This window comes from Apis mellifera, linkage group LG13, assembly GCF_003254395.2.
Source record: "Apis mellifera strain DH4 linkage group LG13, Amel_HAv3.1, whole genome shotgun sequence".
NCBI lineage: Eukaryota > Metazoa > Arthropoda > Insecta > Hymenoptera > Apidae > Apis > Apis mellifera.
Window position 1 is genome coordinate 10,534,285 of NC_037650.1, and position 21,898 is coordinate 10,556,182.

Genomic DNA, 21,898 nt, shown 5'->3' on the forward strand with positions numbered 1-21,898 from the left:
TTTGGAAATGGGCCAAGAATGATTTCTTTGCTGTTTGATAAATGATGTATAAATTTTTTAATTTCAAAGGAACCAGCTTTAAGATGATACACGATGGTGTACGTGGTAATTATATATAGATGAGACACGATACTTTCAAGTTTCTTTACAACGTTAAAGTAGAGCGATCATAGCACTCAAGAGGATTTAAGTATTTAAGAATTTTTTGATTCTACGAGGCTTGTGATATATTGTGTACCGGATCGTTGTGGACGAGTTTAAGGAAAGTGGAATGTTGGAATTAGTTTGAGAATAGCATAAGTGGAATTTGTAATAACTAAAATAGAATATGAATGTTTCGTGGTAGATAAATGTGCAGAGTTGTAAAGGTATGTTCGGTATAATATATTTTATTTAATATGTTTAATATATTTTATTTAAAATATTATATTACGAATAAAAATATGGAATTTTCAATAATTAAATGTATGGTATGGATTAAAAATATATAATAAAACTTTTTTTACATCACCGATCTTTTCCTTCTATTATTTTTCTTATCGAATATTTGTCTCACTCGACTTCTTTGTGGATTCTATTCTTTGCAATTTTTATTTTCACGATGCACAAAGAGCGAGCTGGTACAGAGGAAATTTGCTCGTTGAACAGGTGTCAGGATTTATGGGTTTTCGGATATAAGCGCAAAGATCGAAAGGGAAATTGTACAATTACGTATTGCGGTGTGTGCAGAGTTGTACGATAAGGTTAGAATTATAGGTTAGAATTATATTAAAAATATACGCGTTAGAAATTGTTTTAATATTTCAATTCCTAGTTCTTTTTTTAATGCTAGTGAAGAAATTTATGAAGTTTTAGATACAAATGTAATTTGTTAAATGTAGATTAGTATTGTTTAATAATTATTAATATTTAAATAAAAAATGGAATATAATTTATATATAGAAAAAATGATACGAGATCGATCAAATATATTTTTCCTTTGCTTCAAATAAATGAATAAAACATTGATCTATGAACCTATTATATTTCTTATTTATTCAAAATTCCTTTCTCTATATTTTATTTAAATCGTGAATAAAAAGACAAACTTTGCAAACAAATAAACTTAAAAAAAAAATGAAATAAAATTTTCTCTTCCGTTTCGCAAATCAAAACAACTCGTTATCCACAATATCAGTTCCGCATACACGATAACATTTTATCATATCTCGATGGAACAATGGGTCAATCCCTTTAATAAATAAAAATTCCACCAATACAAGAGCAGAATTCGTTCTCTCCTAGAGTGGAAGGAAAGAAAAAAGAAAGAGAAAGTCGAAACGTCGATCGAAGGTCGATCGAAACGTACGAGTTTCGGATCGTGGAAGGGATGAATGGACGACGAAGGATGATAGTGGATGCATGGCGGCGAGGAAATCGTGATACTTGTTGACCGGGAAGGGAAAGGTTGAACTCATGCTTCGGATCGTTTTGTGTTCCCAATACTTTCGTAGTCGCTTTTAACTAACGGTAAAAGCTCAAGGGAAATCCAAGGCTTTCAAGAGGAGGGAACGTATTTACGGTTCATCGAAGGTAAGAAATACGTTTTCTTCTCTTTCGGACGCTGCCTCTCCATTTTTTTTTTTTCGAGGATAAAATTGTAACACGCATTGATTGAAATATTTTATACGAGATACGAGCGTGATTGAAATGAATGTCGTGAAATTGAGTTGGATTCGCGTTGAAAATTAATTCCATTTCCAGTGGAACCTCCAAGTCGACTGTTTCCACCCGTGTAATGAGGTAATTATACAGGGTGATTCGGTGATTCCTTCGACAATGTGGAATTAACGAGGCTCGGATTGGTGGAGGAATTATATATAGGAGATATCTGAATAATATTATTAGAATTTGAAAACGTGAAAGGTATATATTTTTAAAAATAATTTCGAAGACTATAAAGTATTATTTGGCAAATAAAAAAATCTTTGGTATGGTATGAATATGAAAGAAAGCCAAACAAATGCTTTTGGAAGATATTTCAATCTTCGATAATAATCCCCTCCCAGTTTAATGCCATTGAAAGTAATTGAGGAATAAAACTGATTAAAAGTAGTCAGTGAGTAAAACTTTACGAGTTGATAAAAGTTTACTTCTTTTAAAATAACAGATTAACAGCATTGCTAATTTTATGGATGAGTGTAAAAAAAAAAAAAAATAGTAATTTTAAATTAATATTTCACTTTAAATACGACATTATGTTTAATAGATCACTTTGTGAAATGCAACAATGATTATAAACTCTAAAAAACTATTTAAAGAATTAAATAGGATGTAATAACTAATCATTTTACCTAGATAAAGCTAACTTTAAAACTTCTCTGTTCTAAAAATTAAAAAAAAAATGTGATTTATTAAATTTCTGGTGTATGGTTTCAAGTGCAAATGTTGATAAATGTTAAAATATTAAAAAGTGTTGTCACAAGTTTTCGAGAACAATCGAATCTTAAATTGAAAAAAAAAAAAAAAAAAACAACTGAATGAAATCTACGTGATGGACACCCACATATCAATGCATGAATATTTATACGCGCGAGAAATCGAAGACCATTTGAACTTTATCCGATAAGAACCTACGTAATAATTCAACTTCGCCATGATTCTTTAAACAAAAACCCCTAGGCGAATGAAAAAGAAAGAAAAAGAGGGAGAAACGTTGGTGTGAAAATGAAATGCCCATGCCCAACGATCAATCGTCGCGATTGATTCAGCCCTCGTCAAAAGAAAGGAATATTCTCGCTAACGACAACGAGCAAACGTCATCGATGAAAAAAATAAAACGGAAAGTATCGCGCGACGCCTACGAGTTGACGGATTGGCAATCTGGAAAAAAGCGTATCAGACGGAAGATATTGCGCTGGAGGGGAGTGGAAAAGGGAGTAGAAGCGGGGAAAAAAAAAAAAAAAAAAAGTAGAAAAAAAGGATCGTGTTTTACGTCATCGACCCTCCACGGAAGAACTGACGCCCACGCGAGAGATGGATGCGTACTCTTATGCTTATGAAAAGGAGGAACATCTTTGCTACAGAGCAGTCCAATTGGTCAGTCCAATTCAAATTCAGATGCTAGCTTGTATCGTCGAAAATTTGGATTTCAAATGGGTCTCATTATCTCAAAATCAATGCGTAAAATTCACGATACGTTTTGCATTGAAAGCAAATTATGACGATTCTGTTCGATACGATGCGATGTTTTATATAGAAATCAAAACTGGTCGAGCTTATTGAGAATAATCATTTTTAAAGAATAAAGATTATTAAAGCAATTGAATGTTATATAGTTGACGATTTATAAAATAATAAAATACCTAAAAAAAAAATTTATAAAATAAAATAAAATTTATAAAATTTATAAAATACCTATTATATATAAATGAAATCAAAAAGTTTCAAAATTTAGTTTAAAAAAAAATTATAATCTTTAAAAAATTAATTTTTTGAATCAGCTTCAAAATCTAATTTTTAAATGCAAATAAAGAAATTGTTATTTCTTTATTTACAATTAAAAAATAATCATATTGAAATGATCATAAGATGAAAAATTATATATAGAATGATAAATATCGATAACAACGTAGCTACGAAGATCATAATTTTTCGTAGAATTTTTTTATACCATGTATTTACCAGCGCGCTTGCGTTCGCATGATGCATGGCGTTCAACGAATCGACAGTCCGTAGTTTTGTTGCTACGGGTAAACAACCCGCTTGTGAGTTTCCACGACTGTTCGTGACAATCGAAAGATGTATTATCTCGTTTCGTTGCTTCGGTTCAATTGTTGGCAACGATATAACGATTTTGCAACGCTGCGATTTTCTAAGATTTTCTTTCGATAACCTTTCCAAATTCACAGGATTTTCTACATAAAGATCAGACTTTTCACGGGATCAAACGATATCCGATATACCGACCGAGATACAACTTGTCATCGATAGTATTGACATAGTAATATCTGATGATATAGTAATATCTTATGGAATTTTCAGTCGCGTGTTCTGAAATACCGACCGTAAGAAAAATCGGAATGTTTCTTGCGCCATCTAGAACGCTATAATCTAAATATGTACGCAGCATTGAAATAATTTAAAAAAATACAAAATCTATGCCTATTTACTTTATCTTATGAATCTCGTTATCTTATCATTTTAATAAATTCAATTAAAAAAAGAATTACCTCTTTTCCATGAAACGTTAGCTGTCATCGTGACGTGTGAAAATCCTTTTTTCCAGTTAAAGCGATCAGCTATTTGTCTGTGGAAAAAAATCAAATAAAATAAATGTATGAAATGTATAAAATTAAACTAATCGTAATCTAATTCAGATGTATAAAATTAAACTAATCGTAATCTAATTCAAATTCTATTTTAGAAACTTTCCATATAAATTAATTGGTAACTCAAATTGACGAATAAACATAAAGAAAAATTATCGAAAAATAATTTTTCAAAAAATTATCAATCGTATTAATATTCGATAACTAAACAAATATTTATTAATAAAAAAATTGTATAAAGAATAAGACAAAAATTAAAGAATTATGGAATAAATTACGCATTTGAATTAAAGCATCTACCTGCCACGAATGTCGATAACAGAATAACATTTCTATAGCGATTTCGATGTATTGAATTACAAATGAGGAGAAGGGATATGCTCAACAATTCGACAAATCAAAATATGATTCGTATTTCTCGGAAAGGCTTATAAGAAATGTTTTCAGTCTTGAGACTTTAAGCGTAAAATCAAAACAAATACAGAAGTTTCTAATAACATACGAATTGAACATAATGGATAAACATGTATTTAAAAAAAAAATATATGTATATGTGAAATAATTTAGTTATTTCGATCTTTATATGAACAAAACGATAAAAGAAATTTATAATGATTCTGTTAAAATATAAAATAAATAAAAGCTTACCATATTTGGATAAAAATCGTCCAATTATACATCTTAATTATCATGGTATATGGAAAAACTATTACACTTTCAAAGCTATTTTATCTTCGAAACTTCACATGATTTGCACAAAAATATGATTAATTATAATATAATAATGATCAAATAAACGTGTATTAATTAAACAACACTTGATAATTTATAATTAAGCTTTATAAAATCGTAATATAATACTTTATGGATAAAAATTTTATGTAATTACGCACTTTTAAAATACAACCTGTCAGCACAATTTTCAATGGTAGACTGATGACATGCGCATTATGATGTGTTGATTCATCTGCTCATTTGCTAAACCTTAGTGGTTTCTTGATTGACCAAAGCAGTACAATTTCCTATTAATTTGAATCGCGTAAGAATTCAAATACAATATACTTTAATTATAGATTTTTATACATCGAAATTTTATTTTATTCAATTTTACAAAAATTTATTACAGTATGGGAATAAAATTTATTTTATTCTTGAAAATAATATACATATAAACAAATATGATAAAGTAGAATAAGAATTATAAATAAGCGCTGTTTATTCAATATTTTTGAAGAGATATCTTTAGCATTTAAAAGATGACGCTAACGATCAATTCTTACTCTATCTTTTATCATTTGCTTTTTTGCTTATATTTTTGCTTATATTTATTTTAAAAATTCATATATTTAATTTTTATATTTAATATTTTAAATTTAATTTTATTATTAAAATTGTCGAATATAATATTTATATTTTTTATTTATAGATATAATCAGAAATTTTATAAATTATAAATTAATATTTACCTTTTCATAAATATTAATATTTTTAAATTTAAAATTTATATCAGTTTAATATTTTTGTATTTTTATCTCAATTCTAAATGAAATTATTTATACATATCTTTAATATACATAGTTCTTAAAATAGAAAATTTTTAAGAAATAATTTTAGATAAAATTATCAAGAAAAAAGTTAAGGATTTTTTTATAAAATAATTTATAAAAAATGTAAAATAATGTAATATAGAAAAAACATTGTTGTCTCGTTCATATATAAACTTTAATACTAATAAAATAAATTAATAAATAAACTTCAATTGACATTTTTGTATATTAATTTTTGTGTTTGTTTTGGTCTCTTAATTTTTCAAAGACATTTCACAAATAGATAATAAAAATACAAAAGTTACCAAGTTTTTATTAAGCTTATTTATTAAAACAAATCAAAAACATATAAAAAGATAATAACAGTATAATGGAAAATTTCGAGCAATTAGTGTTCATTTCAGCAAATATAGTAGTTACAAAAAAACACATTATATAGATATAATTGCGATATCATGCAAAATAAATATGTCTATGAATAAAAAACAGATACATTTTCATCAAACAGTTCATTTATTCATCAAGCAATCCATTTATTATTCTTATTTATTATTCTTTGGTAAATTCTTTTTATACGTTCAAATTAATTAGAATAAATCAATCAATCTAATAATATAATAGGAAATTTAAAAAAAAATTTTAAGAAAGTTGATTAAGTTTGTGATATCTATGATAAAATATTTTTCATCTCTTATCAGTATCTAAATATTTATGATACTGATAGTAAAAAATTGTAGAGTAAGATTTATCTGTAAATGTAAGAATTTTTTCCATATATATTTCAATATGCATGATTTATTTGAATATAAATAAAAAATATGGATGTTGCCAAAGAATATTTGCCAAAAAAAATTTATCAGGACATCAAGGATTATATCTATTATCTTATTATTAAAATAAATATTTTAATTTTCAAATTGAAATCTATTAAATAACTATAGATATAGTAAAAACATTTCAAAATATTTTCTATCGTAGACATATGCATTTTATATCGAGATATTATGTTATAATGTAAAACATTTATATAATTCTAGATATAATTTTAATTACAATGTTAATTATACGTAATTATATGAATTGTATATTAATAACATTATATAAACTTATGATGTATTACGAAGAAATCAGAGAATATAAAATTAGATAAAGTGAAATATCTATTCACATATTTCATTCAAAATATTTAAATATTAAATTCATTCAATTTGAAATATATATAAATATATATATATTTAGAGATACGCATCATCTTAAGTTAAATTTACTTATAAATTTTCAAAATGTAATTATCTATTTATCAATGTTAATCATTTGCTCGTAATAAAAAAGAAAAAACCTAAAAATTGGAATTGGAAATAAATTGTCCATAAATCTTACAAAGTCCAAAATCATTGAAATTTCATAAAATAAGAAGATATATTTAGAAATAATATCGCTATTGGATTTATTATTTTCTATTACGTTTATCTCTCGTTTCGTTTCAGAATAAAATCGACACGAATAGACTATATGCATATATATGTATACACGCGCACACATATGTACACACATCATACATATATATACATTTGATCCAGAAGGAACTCGTCAGTTACTGAATATCTACGATTAAAACAGGTTTTTTTTTCGATCTCCCAAGACGATCTTGTTCTTCTTCGATCTGCTTTCCACGTAAGATCTAAATATTTTCCTTCTTTTCGAAAATTACCGTTCCAAACATTCGTTCAAAATTCATTCAAATGCAATTGTTTGACATTTGTCACATTATGACAATGTATATTTATGATCCTTCCTCAATGTTTCGTTACGTACGTTATGCAAGACGGACGTGTGCCAGTGTTCGTTAGAAATCCATTGAATATCGTTTATATTTTGCAGCAAATTAATTGTTGTTCGAATCGTTATTGACGGGCAAAAAAAAGTGGAAAGAAAATGTATATCGGTTTGGAAATTCTTTGCGGTATAGTGATAACGCTTATCGCGTTCTATTGCTATTTAACGATCAATAACAATTATTGGAAAAATCGTGGAATACCTGGACCAAAACCCGTGCCTGGATTCGGCAATATGAAAAATGTGATATTTGGAAAGGAATCGGTTTCACAGTTTCTCACGAGGATGTACAACGAATATAAGGACGAGCCGATGATCGGAGTATTTTCAAAAAGGACACCCGTTTTAATCGTTAAAGATGTAGATCTTATAAAGACCATCCTGATCAAAGAATTCCCCAAATTTGCGAATCGAGGATTATTTCCAATTTTCTCGGTAAGTATATTTCGTGAATATATCGAGTGAAAAATAATTCTATTCTCTTAATTTTAAAAAAGGACAAGCAAAAAGTTATTTCCTCAAAGTTAGACAATTTCACTTATCATAATACGAAATATCTAGCTATTATGAATCGACATTTTTTTTTTTTTCTACTTCAATTTTTTCAATAAGTATATTTCGTGAACCGAATGAAAATAATTTTATTCTCTTAATTTTAAAAAAGGACAAGCAAAAAATTTAAGCAAAAAGTTATTTCCTCAAAGTTATACAATTTCACTTACAATAATACGAAATATCTAGCTATTATGAATTGACATTTTTTTTTTTTTCTACTTCAATTTTTTCAGTAAGTATATTTCGTGAATCGAATGAAAAATAATTCTATTCTCTTAATTTTAAAAAAGGACAAGCGAAAAATTTAAGCAAAAAGTTATTTCCTCAAAGTTATACAATTTCACTTATCATAATACGAAATATCTAGCTATTATGAATCGACACTTTTTTTTTTTCTACCTATTTATATAACCCAACAGAATTCTACTAATTATTGTTATTCTCATAAATTTTAAACTGGAAAATTCGTTCTTCATGTCATATCTCGCTTGTATTAACATTTCATTTTCATTTTCATACATTTTTTTTTTCCTAATTATCATTATTTCATTATCTATACGAATTATAATATATATAAAATATAAATATAATATAAATATAATAAAATTAATAAATAAATAAATATAATAAATTATATATAAATATATAAATATAATAAATATAAAAATATATTTCAAATTCTCTTCATCCTAGAAATAGAATAAAAAAAAAAAAAAAAGATGGAATAAATAACATTTTAATCTTTTTCTTTTCAATATCTGTTCGATCGTTTTTTAGCGAGATCCATTGACTCATCATCTGTTCAATTTAGAGGTTGAAAGATGGAAGCCGTTGAGAACACAATTTACCCCGTTGTTCACTTCCAGTAAACTTAAAGAAATGTTCTCCCTGATTCTCGAGTGCTCGAACCACTTGGAAAGTTACATGGACACGTTGATAAAGAAAGGAGAGCCCATCGATATGAGAGAAGTTTCGGCCAGATACACAACCGATGTCGTTGGAAGTTGCGCTTTCGGGATAGATATGAACTCCCTCTCGGAAAAAGAGAGCGTATTTCGTCGCCTCGGCAAATTAATCTTCGCCACGAATTTGCGAAAGATATTAAGCATTAGGATCCAGGATATGTTGCCATGGTTGTACAATTCATTCCTCTACGTATTGCCACGAGACGAGAAAACGAGAATCATCATGAAACTCATGACCGAGACGATGGAATACAGAGAGGAGAACAATGTTTTCAGGCCCGACTTTATAAACATGCTGTTGAACCTCAAGAAACATCCGGAAAAGATTGACATTGGTTAGTTATGTATGTAATGTTAGTATATATAAGTATAATTGAGTAAAATCTTGAAAGTAAATTTTTAAAAAAATTATTTTATTATTAATTCGTTAAAAATTTTTTAAATTTGTAAAATGAGTTATCCAGTTGTCCATCAACATTTTTTTTTGCGTTTCATTTGTTTTGACGTGTTTTATAAAATTATACTAACACATTTTCTTCCTTTTCAGAGTTGACGGACGATTTATTAGCGGCCCAAATTTTCATTTTCTTCGCGGCAGGTTTCGAAACTTCTTCGTCAACGATTAGCAACGCCCTTTACGAATTAGCTTTGAATCCGGATATCCAGGAGAAGCTGCGAAAAGAAATCAAAGAATTCGAAGCTAGAAATAATGGGGAGTGGAGATATGAAATCATGAAAGAAATGGAATACTTGGAAAAAGTTTTTCAAGGTGCTGCGATAGATTTCGAAGAACTTGGTTTATAATTTTTCGAATCGAAATATTTTAATTCTGAAAATTTCATTTGCAGAGACTCTGAGAAAATATCCATCTTTGCCGTTCTTGAATAGAAAGTTAATAAACGATTATACCTTCGAAAGTAACAATGTAACAGTTTCCAAAGATTTAAAGATTTGGATACCGGTTTACGGGATTCACCACGATCCAGATATATATCCGGATCCAGAAAAATTCGATCCTGAAAGATTCTCGAAGGAGGAGATAATGAAAAGGCATCCTATGCATTTTTTACCTTTTGGACATGGACCAAGAAATTGCATTGGTATGCAATAAAAATTAATTATTTATTTTATTTAATTTTTTTTTAATTTATTTTATTTTATTTTTATTTGTTTAAATGACTTTTGCAACAATTTCCATAAAGCCTTTTTTCCCCTGCTATGAGACAAACTTGAAAAAAATTGGCAAATTTTGTTTTTTTTTTATTCATTAAACTTTATCAAATAAATGAATGGATAAATTTAATAGCTGTTGATCAAGTAGTACGAGAGAAATATAATTATTAATTTGAAAAAAATTATCACTTTCCAATTAGATTAAACACGTGAAGTTGATGTACAAGAATATTTATTAGGCTACTTGTAATTCTTTTAATATCGTAAACCTTTTTATCTTTCCAATTAGATTAAATACGTGAAGTTGATGTATAAAAATATTTATTAAGCTACATATAAATCTTTAATGATAAAATCGTAAACCTTTTTATCTTATGTGCTATTATGCGTATGATAAAATCGCGATATCTTTTTTCCTCATATTGTTCTACAGATAACATTAAAGTTTTGTTAATATCGTGATTTATAAAAATGTTGCGATATATTAATGTGAAAGATGCATTAAACAAGATAATACGCATGGAGAAGTATTATATTAAATAATACTTCTCATATATCTTTCCATATATTCAATTCTAATATTCGATTTCCAGGTGCACGATTTGCGGTATACCAAACAAAGATCGGATTAATAAAGATTCTTCGTAATTTCGAGGTGCAGGTTTGCAACAAAACGTTAATTCCTTACAAAGTTAATCCGTATACGTCTCTTTTAATACCAATAACGGGTTTATACTTGAATGTTGTTAAGTTGGAAAATTAGTATTGTTTTTTTTATTATTTTTTTTAAATTTTTTATTTTTTATAATTACTCTTTAATTATCGAATATGTAATTGTATAAATCTAAATCTTATAAATATTTATTCGGAAATATTCTTTAATTTGTGTACATTGAATATGATGATAAGAAATCAGTTTAATTGTAAATGAGATATATTATTGATAATAATTTAAATTATCTTTTAATGTATAACATATATAACAACAAGATGCAACGTTGTTTCCAAATTATGTCTAGTTTCGAAGAGATTTTTTTTTCTTTTTAAAAAATGACAAAATTAAATCAAATCCTCGTGTCCATATATATATAATCATTGATTTAAATGATTTCGATTTTATTAATATTAATAATAATAAGTATGTTGCAATAATATAACGCATGTAATATTATTCTTAATCTTATTTTTAAAATATTAACAAGTAATAATGGCTCTTGGAAAATATTTATTAGTTTGCAATTTATTTACGGTTAATAAAAAAAAAAAAGATGATGATTAACACTGAAATTCATGAATTTCTACGATTTGATATTTTTCAACATCATACGTTGTTTAATAAAAAATATCTTTAATAAGAAAATCATATAATCATCGATGAAATTATCAATTATATTTGAATGATAATAAATATAATTTATACTGATACTTGATAACACAAAATTGCATATCTTATAAATATTATGAACGAACAATTATCATAATTCGCTGAGATTGTTGATATGAGATTGTAATTATCATGTGAATTGTTATTATCATGTAAAATTAACTCATCACAATGTATATAATTAATATGCACAAATTCAGATACATTATACATACATATATATATATATATATATTATTGGAAAAATATTTTAGAAGATTATAATATTTTAAAAAGAATTTATAAGAAATATTTATTACGTAATTCATTGATAAACAAATATAATTTATCCTTGTAAAGCGAAGAATCATAAAAAATATTATTTAAATGAATGAAAATTAAAATAATCAATAATAACATTAAATATATATATATGTATCAAATAGAAATTTTCTTGTATAACATAATTCAAAATTATTATTAAAATTAGTCATATAACGAATTCGCAAAATATGATAATATATTGTAATTATAATAAATTTTTATTTTAATATCCACTCAATTAAAAATCAAAATTAAAATTTATTTATGAATATTTTGACGCAAACAAGTTAAAAACATTAACGATAATAATTTTGACTCGTCATCATTGGTACCTAGTACATAAACTACGTTCGTAGGTAATTAACTAGTCACTATTGTTTCAACTGTTTTTATTTAAACAGATATAAAGAAGTAATCATAGTTTAATGTGCATTCGAATAAATAAAATTAATAAAATAATTAATAGTAGAAAATAAAAAATTCTTAACAGTTCATTTCATAATCATGATTTAAATTACAAAAAATAATTCCATAATTCTCACTTTATAAACAGAAATATCAAATATCTAGTTATGCAACGTTATTAAAATATTATACAATAAAATTCAATAAAATTGAATAAAATTATTTAAATTAAGTGTTATTCGACTAATTTTGCTAATTTATAGTGAATTAATTCTTCCTATCGCATAATACAAAATTAATAAATAATAAAAAATGTACATTAATTTAGAAATTTTTTGTGCAATAGTGATAGCGTTTATTGCGTTTTACTACTATTTAACAATTAATAATAATTTTTGGAAACATCGTGGAATATCTGGACCAAAACCCGTGTTGGGATTTGGCAATATGAAAAAGATAATATTAGGAGAGGAATCGATGTCACAATATCTCACAAAGCTGTACCATAAATACAAGAACGAATCTATGATTGGAATATTTAGATTAAGAACACCTGCCCTAATCATCAAAGATCCAGATCTCATAAAAATTGTTTTGATTAAAGACTTTTCAAAATTCATGAATAGAGGATTATTGCCAATTATCTCAGTAAGTAGAAAAATAATATCGTATATAATTTCAAGATAATAATAAATAAATAAAGAGATATTTCTTCTCTTTTAAAATTTGTGTTATGTTTGATATTTTATTCAAGTAAGTAGTTAAAAAAAAAAAGAAAAGAAGTATATCGAAAATGAAATCTAATTAATCATTCTTTATCTATATGCGACATATTTTAATATTAGTTTCCTAACTTTTCACTTTCATAAATGATACCTTTTCAATTTTTACAACAAGTCTAAACGAAAAACATTATACATACTTTTTAATTTTTAAGTAAAAATAGTAAATTTTTATGTAGTATATAATAAATAGTAATTTTTAAGTAAAAATAATGAATAAATAATAAAAGTAAATAAATAATGAATAATTATGAATAATGTTGAAGATATCACAGACTATAAAAAAAAATAAGTTCTAAATAAATAATATTTGAATTTTTTTAATATTTACTGACTGTAGACAGAACCAATATCCCATCATCTTTTCGCGTTAGAGGCAGAAAGATGGCACCCACTAAGAAAACATCTTACATCAGGATTTACAAGTAACAAACTTAAAGGAATGTTCTGCATGATTCACGAGTGTTCTAAGCATCTCGTAAATTATTTGGATATCTTAGTAAGAAAAGAAGAACCTGTCAATGTGCGAGAAGTTGCCGCCAGATTTACCACAGATGTCGTTGGAAGCTGTGGTTTCGGCGTAGAAATGAATTCATTGTCAGAACAAGAAAGCGAATTTCGGCGACTTGGAAAAAGTATTTTTAACACAAATGTGCAGAAAATAATAAAAGATAGAATCAGAGAATTGACGCCACAAGTATACAACTTTCTTCTTTATATACTGCCATTAGATGGAATATCGCCAAAAATTCTGAAACTAATGAAAGAGACAATAAAATATAGAAAAAAGTATGATATCTTTAGGCCTGATTTTATGAATATAATATTAGAACTTAAGAAACATCCAGAAAAAATTAACATTGGTTAGTATAGATTTATTATACAAAAATAATATAATATAATTTGTAAAAAAAATATTTACACAATATCGATACTCTTTCTTTCTTTTAATAATTATTGTTAAAAAAATTACGTTATTACGTTAAACTATTGACCTTGCTATAGTTAAATATGAAGAGAGAGAGAGAGAGAGAGAGAGAGAGAGAGAGAAAGAGAGAGAGAGAAAGAGAGAGAGAGAGAGAGATAAAATGATCATTAACTTCAATTGTTTCTAGAAAATAATTGCTATTTTTGTACTAACTGATAATATATGTAGAATCAATATGTAATACTATACTAATAATACAATATGTAATACAATATTACAGCCAATATGTTAATTTTAATAAAATTTTGATAAAATTAAATTTCAATGGTAATATTTCCATATAATAAAATAGTAGACTTTTATTTTTTTGTAAACATATTATTGCGTACTACATACAAAAATTAATATGCTATCCATTTTCTATTTTTATAGATATAACAAATGAATTATTAGCGGCGCAAATATTTATCTTTTTCGCGGCTGGCTTTGAAACTTCTTCAACATTGATAAGCAATGCTCTTTACGAACTTGCTTTGAATCCTAATATTCAGGATAAATTACGAGAGGAGATTAAAAAATTTGAATCGCAAAATGATGAAGAATGGAAATATGAAACTATTAAAAAAATGGACTATTTGGAAAAAGTAATTCAAGGTAAATAATGTAACTTTTTTACTTTTCCAAATGAATGTTCAAATTTTAATTTGTTGATGTGTATATTTGAAACTTCTATTTATATTTCATTATCTCTATTCTGAGAGTTAATAGATTCATTTTAATGTGAAAAAAAAAGCAAAATCGATGAAAGATGAAAAAAACACAAAAAATTGTTTAATATTCTTCATCTGAACCAAACATAAATTGTTTAATAAATAGGTCTGATCAACACCATTCATTTAGATACACAACATTTTTATATGTCAACTTTTGATTACTATATCTTCAAAATATCTCAATAATATATTAATAATATATTAATAATATATTATTAATAATATTAATAATATATTAATAATATATATAATTTGAATAATAATTTTTACACTGTTCTTAATTTCTCTTCTGATTATAGAAACTTTAAGAAAATATCCACCTGTGCCATTTTTGAATAGAGAATTAATTGACGATTATACTTTTGAAAGTAATAAAGTGACAATTCCAAAAGGATTAAAAATATGGATACCCACTTACGCCATTCATAACGATCCAGATATTTATCCAGATCCAGATAAATTTGATCCTGAAAGATTTTCAGAGGATAATATAAAACAAAGACATCCTATGCATTTTTTACCTTTTGGACACGGACCAAGAAATTGCATTGGTACATATATGCAACAAAAATTTAAAATCAAAGATAATATAAAAGAAAAATAATAGTAATGGTACGATATTAATTAGAATTTTGTTTCAGGTATACGATTTGCCGAATATCAAACAAAAATTGGATTGATAAATATTCTTCGTAATTTCAAGCTTGATGTTTGCGACAAAACGTTAATTCCTTATAAACTTCATCCACGTGGATTAATTTTAATTCCTTTGACGGATTTATATTTGAAGATAACTAGATTGACGAATTAACGATTTCTTTATTTAATTTAAATATTATTATTATTGAGTATAAAATGGATTAATAATAAAAATATGTAGAGATAGTATATTCAACAATGTAAATAAAACATATGACATTACAATTATTCTTGTAATTTATTGTTATCTATTTTCATTTTTGAAATTATTTTTTTTAAACTTTATTCATCAAGGCTTCTTAAAAACATTCATTATATTGATACCAAAAATATTTTATTACTTTAAATGAGATTCTATTTTCTATTTACAATTGAAAATATATACTTGATTCGTACAAATAGATTTTAAGAATCAAATAAAAATTAAAAAATTAATGTTTACTTAGCAATAGTCTTCTTATATTTTCTCAATAATATGGTAAAACAGAAAAAAAATTGAAAATTATTAGAAGTATCATTAGAGTATCATTAAAAATGTCTGTCGTTTCCAAAAGATAGCGCTGACGATCAATTCTTATTTTAGTACTAATATTTTTTCCTTTTTTATTTGGTTTTATCTTGTTAGAGATGAAAATTTCTCAACTTTTATAACATTCCTGACCTTCTTCATTTTTTCTTTCTTTTTCTATACATGTTTTTATTGTACGATCACAAATACAGGATATCAAAGAATTTCTTTTTCCTATAATGTAATGAAACTGCAAAAAATTTTAACCTTCAATGTAAAAAATTTAAAAATTACATTTTTATCTATGTTAACTGTTGAATTTTTATGTATAGTATAATTTGATATACAATAAGTATTTTAATGCAATATGTATATAAAATAATACTTGTTCTATATATATATATATATTCTTCACATATATTTAATTATATTTATTTTTAATAATAGATCTCTTCACAGATAAAAATAGTAAAAAATAAATACAATTTAAATTATTGTGCAATAAATTACAAGAAAAAGATTTTTATATAAATAAATATTGAAAATTATAACCAATAATAACGTTGGATATATATATATATAAGTATATGTTCTTTGTAACATAATTCTTTGTAATATTTTATTAATATAATTCAAAAATTACTGAATTATTAGCATATTGAATTATTAACATATATAATTTATTAATTTTAATTCATAAGGTATATATTTATCATAACTATTATAAGTTTATAAATTTTTATGATATATTCCATTTAACTAAAGATATCAATAATGAAATGCATTTTGTCAAATATAACTTACAACATAAAAAATGATAATAAGTTCACTATGTTTATATAAAATACGTTCTAAGGTTAATAGTATCAGTCGAACAAATTCATTAACGTTGTTTAAACATTGTTTGAACAAATATAAAGAAACAATCATTTTAGTGAGTTTTCAAATAATTCATAAAACAATTTATATATAATAAATAATAAATTCTTATAAGTTAATTTAATAATGATTTAAATATAAATTAATTTAATAATAAAAAAAATAATTCAAATATTCATTTCGATTTTTCTAAAATCAAAATTATTGCTAACTGAAAAAAAAATTCTTTGCGTCGCATAATACACAAAATCCAAAAAAATGTATATTGGTTTCGAAATTATTTATGGAATAGTGATAGTGTTTATTGCGTTTTACTACTATTTAACAATTAATAATAATTTTTGGAAACATCGTGGAATATCTGGACCAAAACCCGTGTTGGGATTTGGCAATATGAAAAAGATAATATTAGGAGAGGAATCGATGTCACAATATCTCACAAAGCTGTACCATAAATATAAGAACGAATCTATGATTGGAATATTTAGACTAAGAACACCTGCCCTAATCATCAAAGATCCAGATCTCATAAAAATTGTTTTGATTAAAGACTTTTCAAAATTCATGAATAGAGGATTATTGCCAATTATCTCAGTAAGTAGAAAAATAATATCGTATATAATTTCAAGATAATAATAAATAAATAAAGCGATATTTCTTCTCCTTTAAAATTTGTGTTATGTTTGATATTTTATTCAAGTAAGTAGTTAAAAAAAAAAAAAAAAGAAAAGAAGTATATCGAAAATGATATCTAGGGTAATTAATCATTCTTTATCTATACTTTAATATTAGTTTCCTAACTTTTCACTTTCATAAATGATATCTTTTCAATTTTTACAACAAGTCAAAAATAATGAACAAATAATAAAAGTGAATAAATAATGAATAATTATTGAAGATAATACACATTATAAAAAAAATAAATTCTAAATAAATAATATTTGAATTTTTTAATATTTATTATTATATTGTAGACAGAACCAATATCCCATCATCTTTTCGCGTTAGAGGCAGAAAGATGGCACCCACTAAGAAAACATCTTACATCAGGATTTACAAGTAACAAACTTAAAGGAATGTTCTGCATGATTCACGAGTGTTCTAAGCATCTCGTAAACTATTTGGATAACTTAGTAAGAAAAGAAGAACCTGTCAATGTGCGAGAAGTTGCCGCCAAATTTACTACAGATGTCGTCGGAAACTGTGGTTTTGGCGTAGAAATGAATTCATTGTCAGAAAAAGAAAGCGAATTTCGGCGACTTGGAAAAAGTATCTTTAACACAAATTTGCAGAAAATAATAAAAGATAGAATCAGAGAATTGACGCCACAGATATACAACTTTCTTCTTTATATACTGCCATTAGATGGAATATCGCCAAAAATTCTGAAACTAATGGAGGAGACAATAAAATATAGAAAAAAATATGATATCTTTAGGCCTGATTTTATGAATATAATATTAGAACTTAAGAAACATCCAGAAAAAATTAACATCGGTTAGTATAGATTTATTATACAAAAATAATATAATATAATTTGTAAAAAAAATATTCACACAATATCGACCTCTTTCTTTGTTTTAAGAATTATTGTTAAAAAAGTTACGTTATTACGTTAAACTATTGACCTTGCTATAGTTAAATATGAAGAGAGAGAGAGAGAGAGAGAGAGAGAGAGAGAGAGAGAGAGAGAGAGAGAAAGAGAGAGAGAGAGAGAAAGAGAGAGAGAGAGAGAGAGAGATAAAATGATCATTAACTTCAATTGTTTCTAGAAAATAATTGCTATTTTTGTACTAACTGATAATATATGTAGAATCGATATGTAATACTAACTGCTAATATATTAATTTTGAAATTAAGTTTGGTAATATTTTATATAAAATAGTAGGCTTTTATTTTCTTCTTTATTTTCTTATTTTCTTTCTCATATTACTATATACTACATATAAAAATTAATATGCTATACATTATCTATTTTTATAGATATAACAAATGAATTATTAGCGGCGCAAGTATTTATCTTTTTCGCGGCTGGCTTTGAAACTTCTTCAACATTGATAAGCAATGCTCTTTATGAACTCGCTTTGAATCCTAATATTCAGGATAAATTACGAAAGGAGATTAAAAAATTTGAATCGCAAAATGATGAAGAATGGAAATATGAAACTATTAGAAATATGGACTATTTGGAAAAAGTAATTCAAGGTAAATAATTTCTTCAAATGTAACTTTTTTACTTTTCCAAATGAATGATCAAATTTTGATTTGTTGATGTGTATATTTGAAACTTCTATTTACATTTCATTATCTTTATTCTGAGAGTTAATACATTTATTTTAATGTGAAAAAAAAGGTTTGCAAAATCGATGAAAGAAAAAATTGTTTAATATTCTTCATCTGAAGCAAACATAAACTGTTTAATAAATAGATCTGATCAACAACATTCATTTGATCAACATTTTTATATGTCAATTTTTGATTACTATATCTTCAAAATATCTCAATAATATATTAATACTTTGAGTAATAATTCTTACACTGTTTTTAATTCCTCTTCTGATTATAGAAACTTTAAGAAAATATCCACCTGTGCCATTTTTGAATAGAGAATTAATTGACGATTATACTTTTGAAAGTAATAAAGTGACAATTCCAAAAGGATTAAAAATATGGATACCCACTTACGCCATTCATAACGATCCAGATATTTATCCAGATCCAGATAAATTTGATCCTGAAAGATTTTCAGAGGATAATATAAAACAAAGACATCCTATGCATTTTTTACCTTTTGGACACGGACCAAGAAATTGCATTGGTACATATATGCAACAAAAATTTAAAATCAAAGATAATATAAAAGAAAAATAATAGTAATGGTATGATATTAATTAGAATTTTGTTTCAGGTATACGATTTGCCGAATATCAAACAAAAATTGGATTGATAAATATTCTTCGTAATTTCAAGCTTGATGTTTGCGACAAAACGTTAATTCCTTATAAACTTCATCCACGTGGATTAATTTTAATTCCTTTGACGGATTTATATTTGAAGATAACTAGATTGACGAATTAACGATTTCTTTATTTAATTTAAATATTATTATTATTGAGTATAAAATGGATTAATAATAAAAATATGTAGAGATAGTATATTCAACAATGTAAATAAAACATATGACATTACAATTATTCTTGTAATTTATTGTTATCTATTTTCATTTTTGAAATTATTTTTTTTAAACTTTATTCATCAACGCTTCGTAAAAACATTCATTATAATGATACAAAAAATTTTTTATTATTTTAAATGAGATTCTATTTTCTATTTACAATTGAATATACATACTTGATTTGTACAAATAGATTTCAAGAATCAAATAAAAATCAAAGAATTAATGTTTACTTAGCAATATAGTCTTCTTACATTTTCTCAATGATATGATAAAACAGAAAAAAGATTGAAAATTATTAGAAGAATCATTAGAGTGTCATTTAAAATCTATCGTTTCTAAAAGATAGCGTTGATGATCAATTCTTATTTTAATACTATTTTTTTTCTTGTTTATTTGACAAATAATTTTTCTGTCGAATCTGTCGTTAATTGCAATTTTTCAAAATTCCTGTTACTTGTTTCACAATAGTTATTTATTTCAATTATTTCTTTATATAAATGTGTTGATAAGTGAATCAATAATATCTAGATTTATTATTAAAGCAATAAGGGAGATCTTGTATTTGAGGTATTGAATAAAATATTTTGAATATTATTTTATGTTTAAAATATTATAAAATGTATTAAATAATTCAGCTAATTTAATTTTATTTATATCTAAATGTAAAATGAATATTTTTCAGCTTGTATTCCAAATGAATCGATTTCGCAATCGACAACACAAATATAAATAAGAAAACCAAATTTGTTTCTTTCTCGGACTCCTTGATAGAGATTCTTTGATATTTTTTTCCATTGTATTATTTCGAAATGCGAAATAAATATTGATACACATTAAATTCGATTAAATTATTTTGCATTAGAATTATACAATATTTTAAAACAGAAATATGATCAAAAAATAAAATAATATACAATAATATACATAATAATGTTCTTCTGTAATATTATATATTTGATTGTATAAATATTATTGTCTATATTTTATTGATTCAATTTGATAAAAATATAATGTATATATATATATATATATATATATATATATATACAACTTTACATATATATAATAATATAAATTTAAATTACGTCACAGTCGACGTTATTTTACATTAATATACAACATTACACACAAATTAACATTTCGTTTCCAAAAATAAAAATGTTTTTAATTTTTTTAAAAAAATATGAACATTAATCAATTCCTACATATTGTGTAGTTAATACTTGAATCAATGAATGATTTTAACATCGTTATCGGATATTAATAACCAAATGTCAAATAATAATAAAACTGTTCCAAATAATTCATTTTTAAATTATCCGACATGTCCTCCGACATAACCTCAATTTTGAAATAACAAATCTAACATTTTGAAAAAAGTAACGTTTCATACGTCTTCTACAATTTATTATGATTAATGTAAAAATGATAATTTAGCTTATCTTTGAAAATTATGAGGTGGTCGCCTATGATTGGATCGCTTGACATTATATTTCAGTGAGAAAGATAAAATTATCCATCATGTTTGAATAGTATTGAATATTCAATATTCAATAGTATTGAATATTGTATATTTTACTATGAATAAAAAATTATGATATTTTATTATTAGCATCAGAAATTATTATATGCGAGATAAAAATAATATAATAAAATTTATATAATGATGCGTT

At 24.9% G+C, this 21,898-nt stretch overlaps 3 protein-coding genes across 3 annotated transcripts; all 3 read left to right on the forward strand.

Moving 5' to 3' along the window:
* Window positions 1–7,446: 7,446 nt before the first annotated feature.
* On the forward strand, window positions 7,447–12,016 carry LOC724946 (cytochrome P450 6a14-like). The gene is given in 6 exon segments (NM_001365139.1): window positions 7,447–7,531; window positions 7,739–8,128; window positions 9,026–9,548; window positions 9,761–9,982; window positions 10,062–10,313; window positions 10,980–12,016. Coding segments are annotated over 5 exon segments (1,503 nt in total). The 5' UTR covers window positions 7,447–7,531; window positions 7,739–7,792; the 3' UTR covers window positions 11,150–12,016.
* A 706-nt stretch (window positions 12,017–12,722) lies between these two features.
* LOC112935903 (cytochrome P450 6a14-like) lies at window positions 12,723–15,885 on the forward strand. Its single transcript, NM_001365140.1, has 5 exons — window positions 12,723–13,126; window positions 13,601–14,123; window positions 14,621–14,842; window positions 15,261–15,512; window positions 15,603–15,885. Exons 1-5 carry the CDS (start codon window positions 12,791–12,793, stop codon window positions 15,770–15,772), a joined length of 1,503 nt encoding a protein of 500 aa, NP_001352069.1. The 5' UTR covers window positions 12,723–12,790; the 3' UTR covers window positions 15,773–15,885.
* A 1,153-nt stretch (window positions 15,886–17,038) lies between these two features.
* LOC102653899 (probable cytochrome P450 6a13) lies at window positions 17,039–20,238 on the forward strand. The gene is made up of 5 exons (XM_026444817.1): window positions 17,039–17,641; window positions 18,022–18,544; window positions 19,031–19,252; window positions 19,614–19,865; window positions 19,956–20,238. The coding sequence occupies exons 1-5, from the start codon at window positions 17,306–17,308 to the stop codon at window positions 20,123–20,125; spliced, it is 1,503 nt and encodes a 500-aa protein (XP_026300602.1). The 5' UTR covers window positions 17,039–17,305; the 3' UTR covers window positions 20,126–20,238.
* The last annotated feature ends 1,660 nt before the right edge of the window (window positions 20,239–21,898 follow it).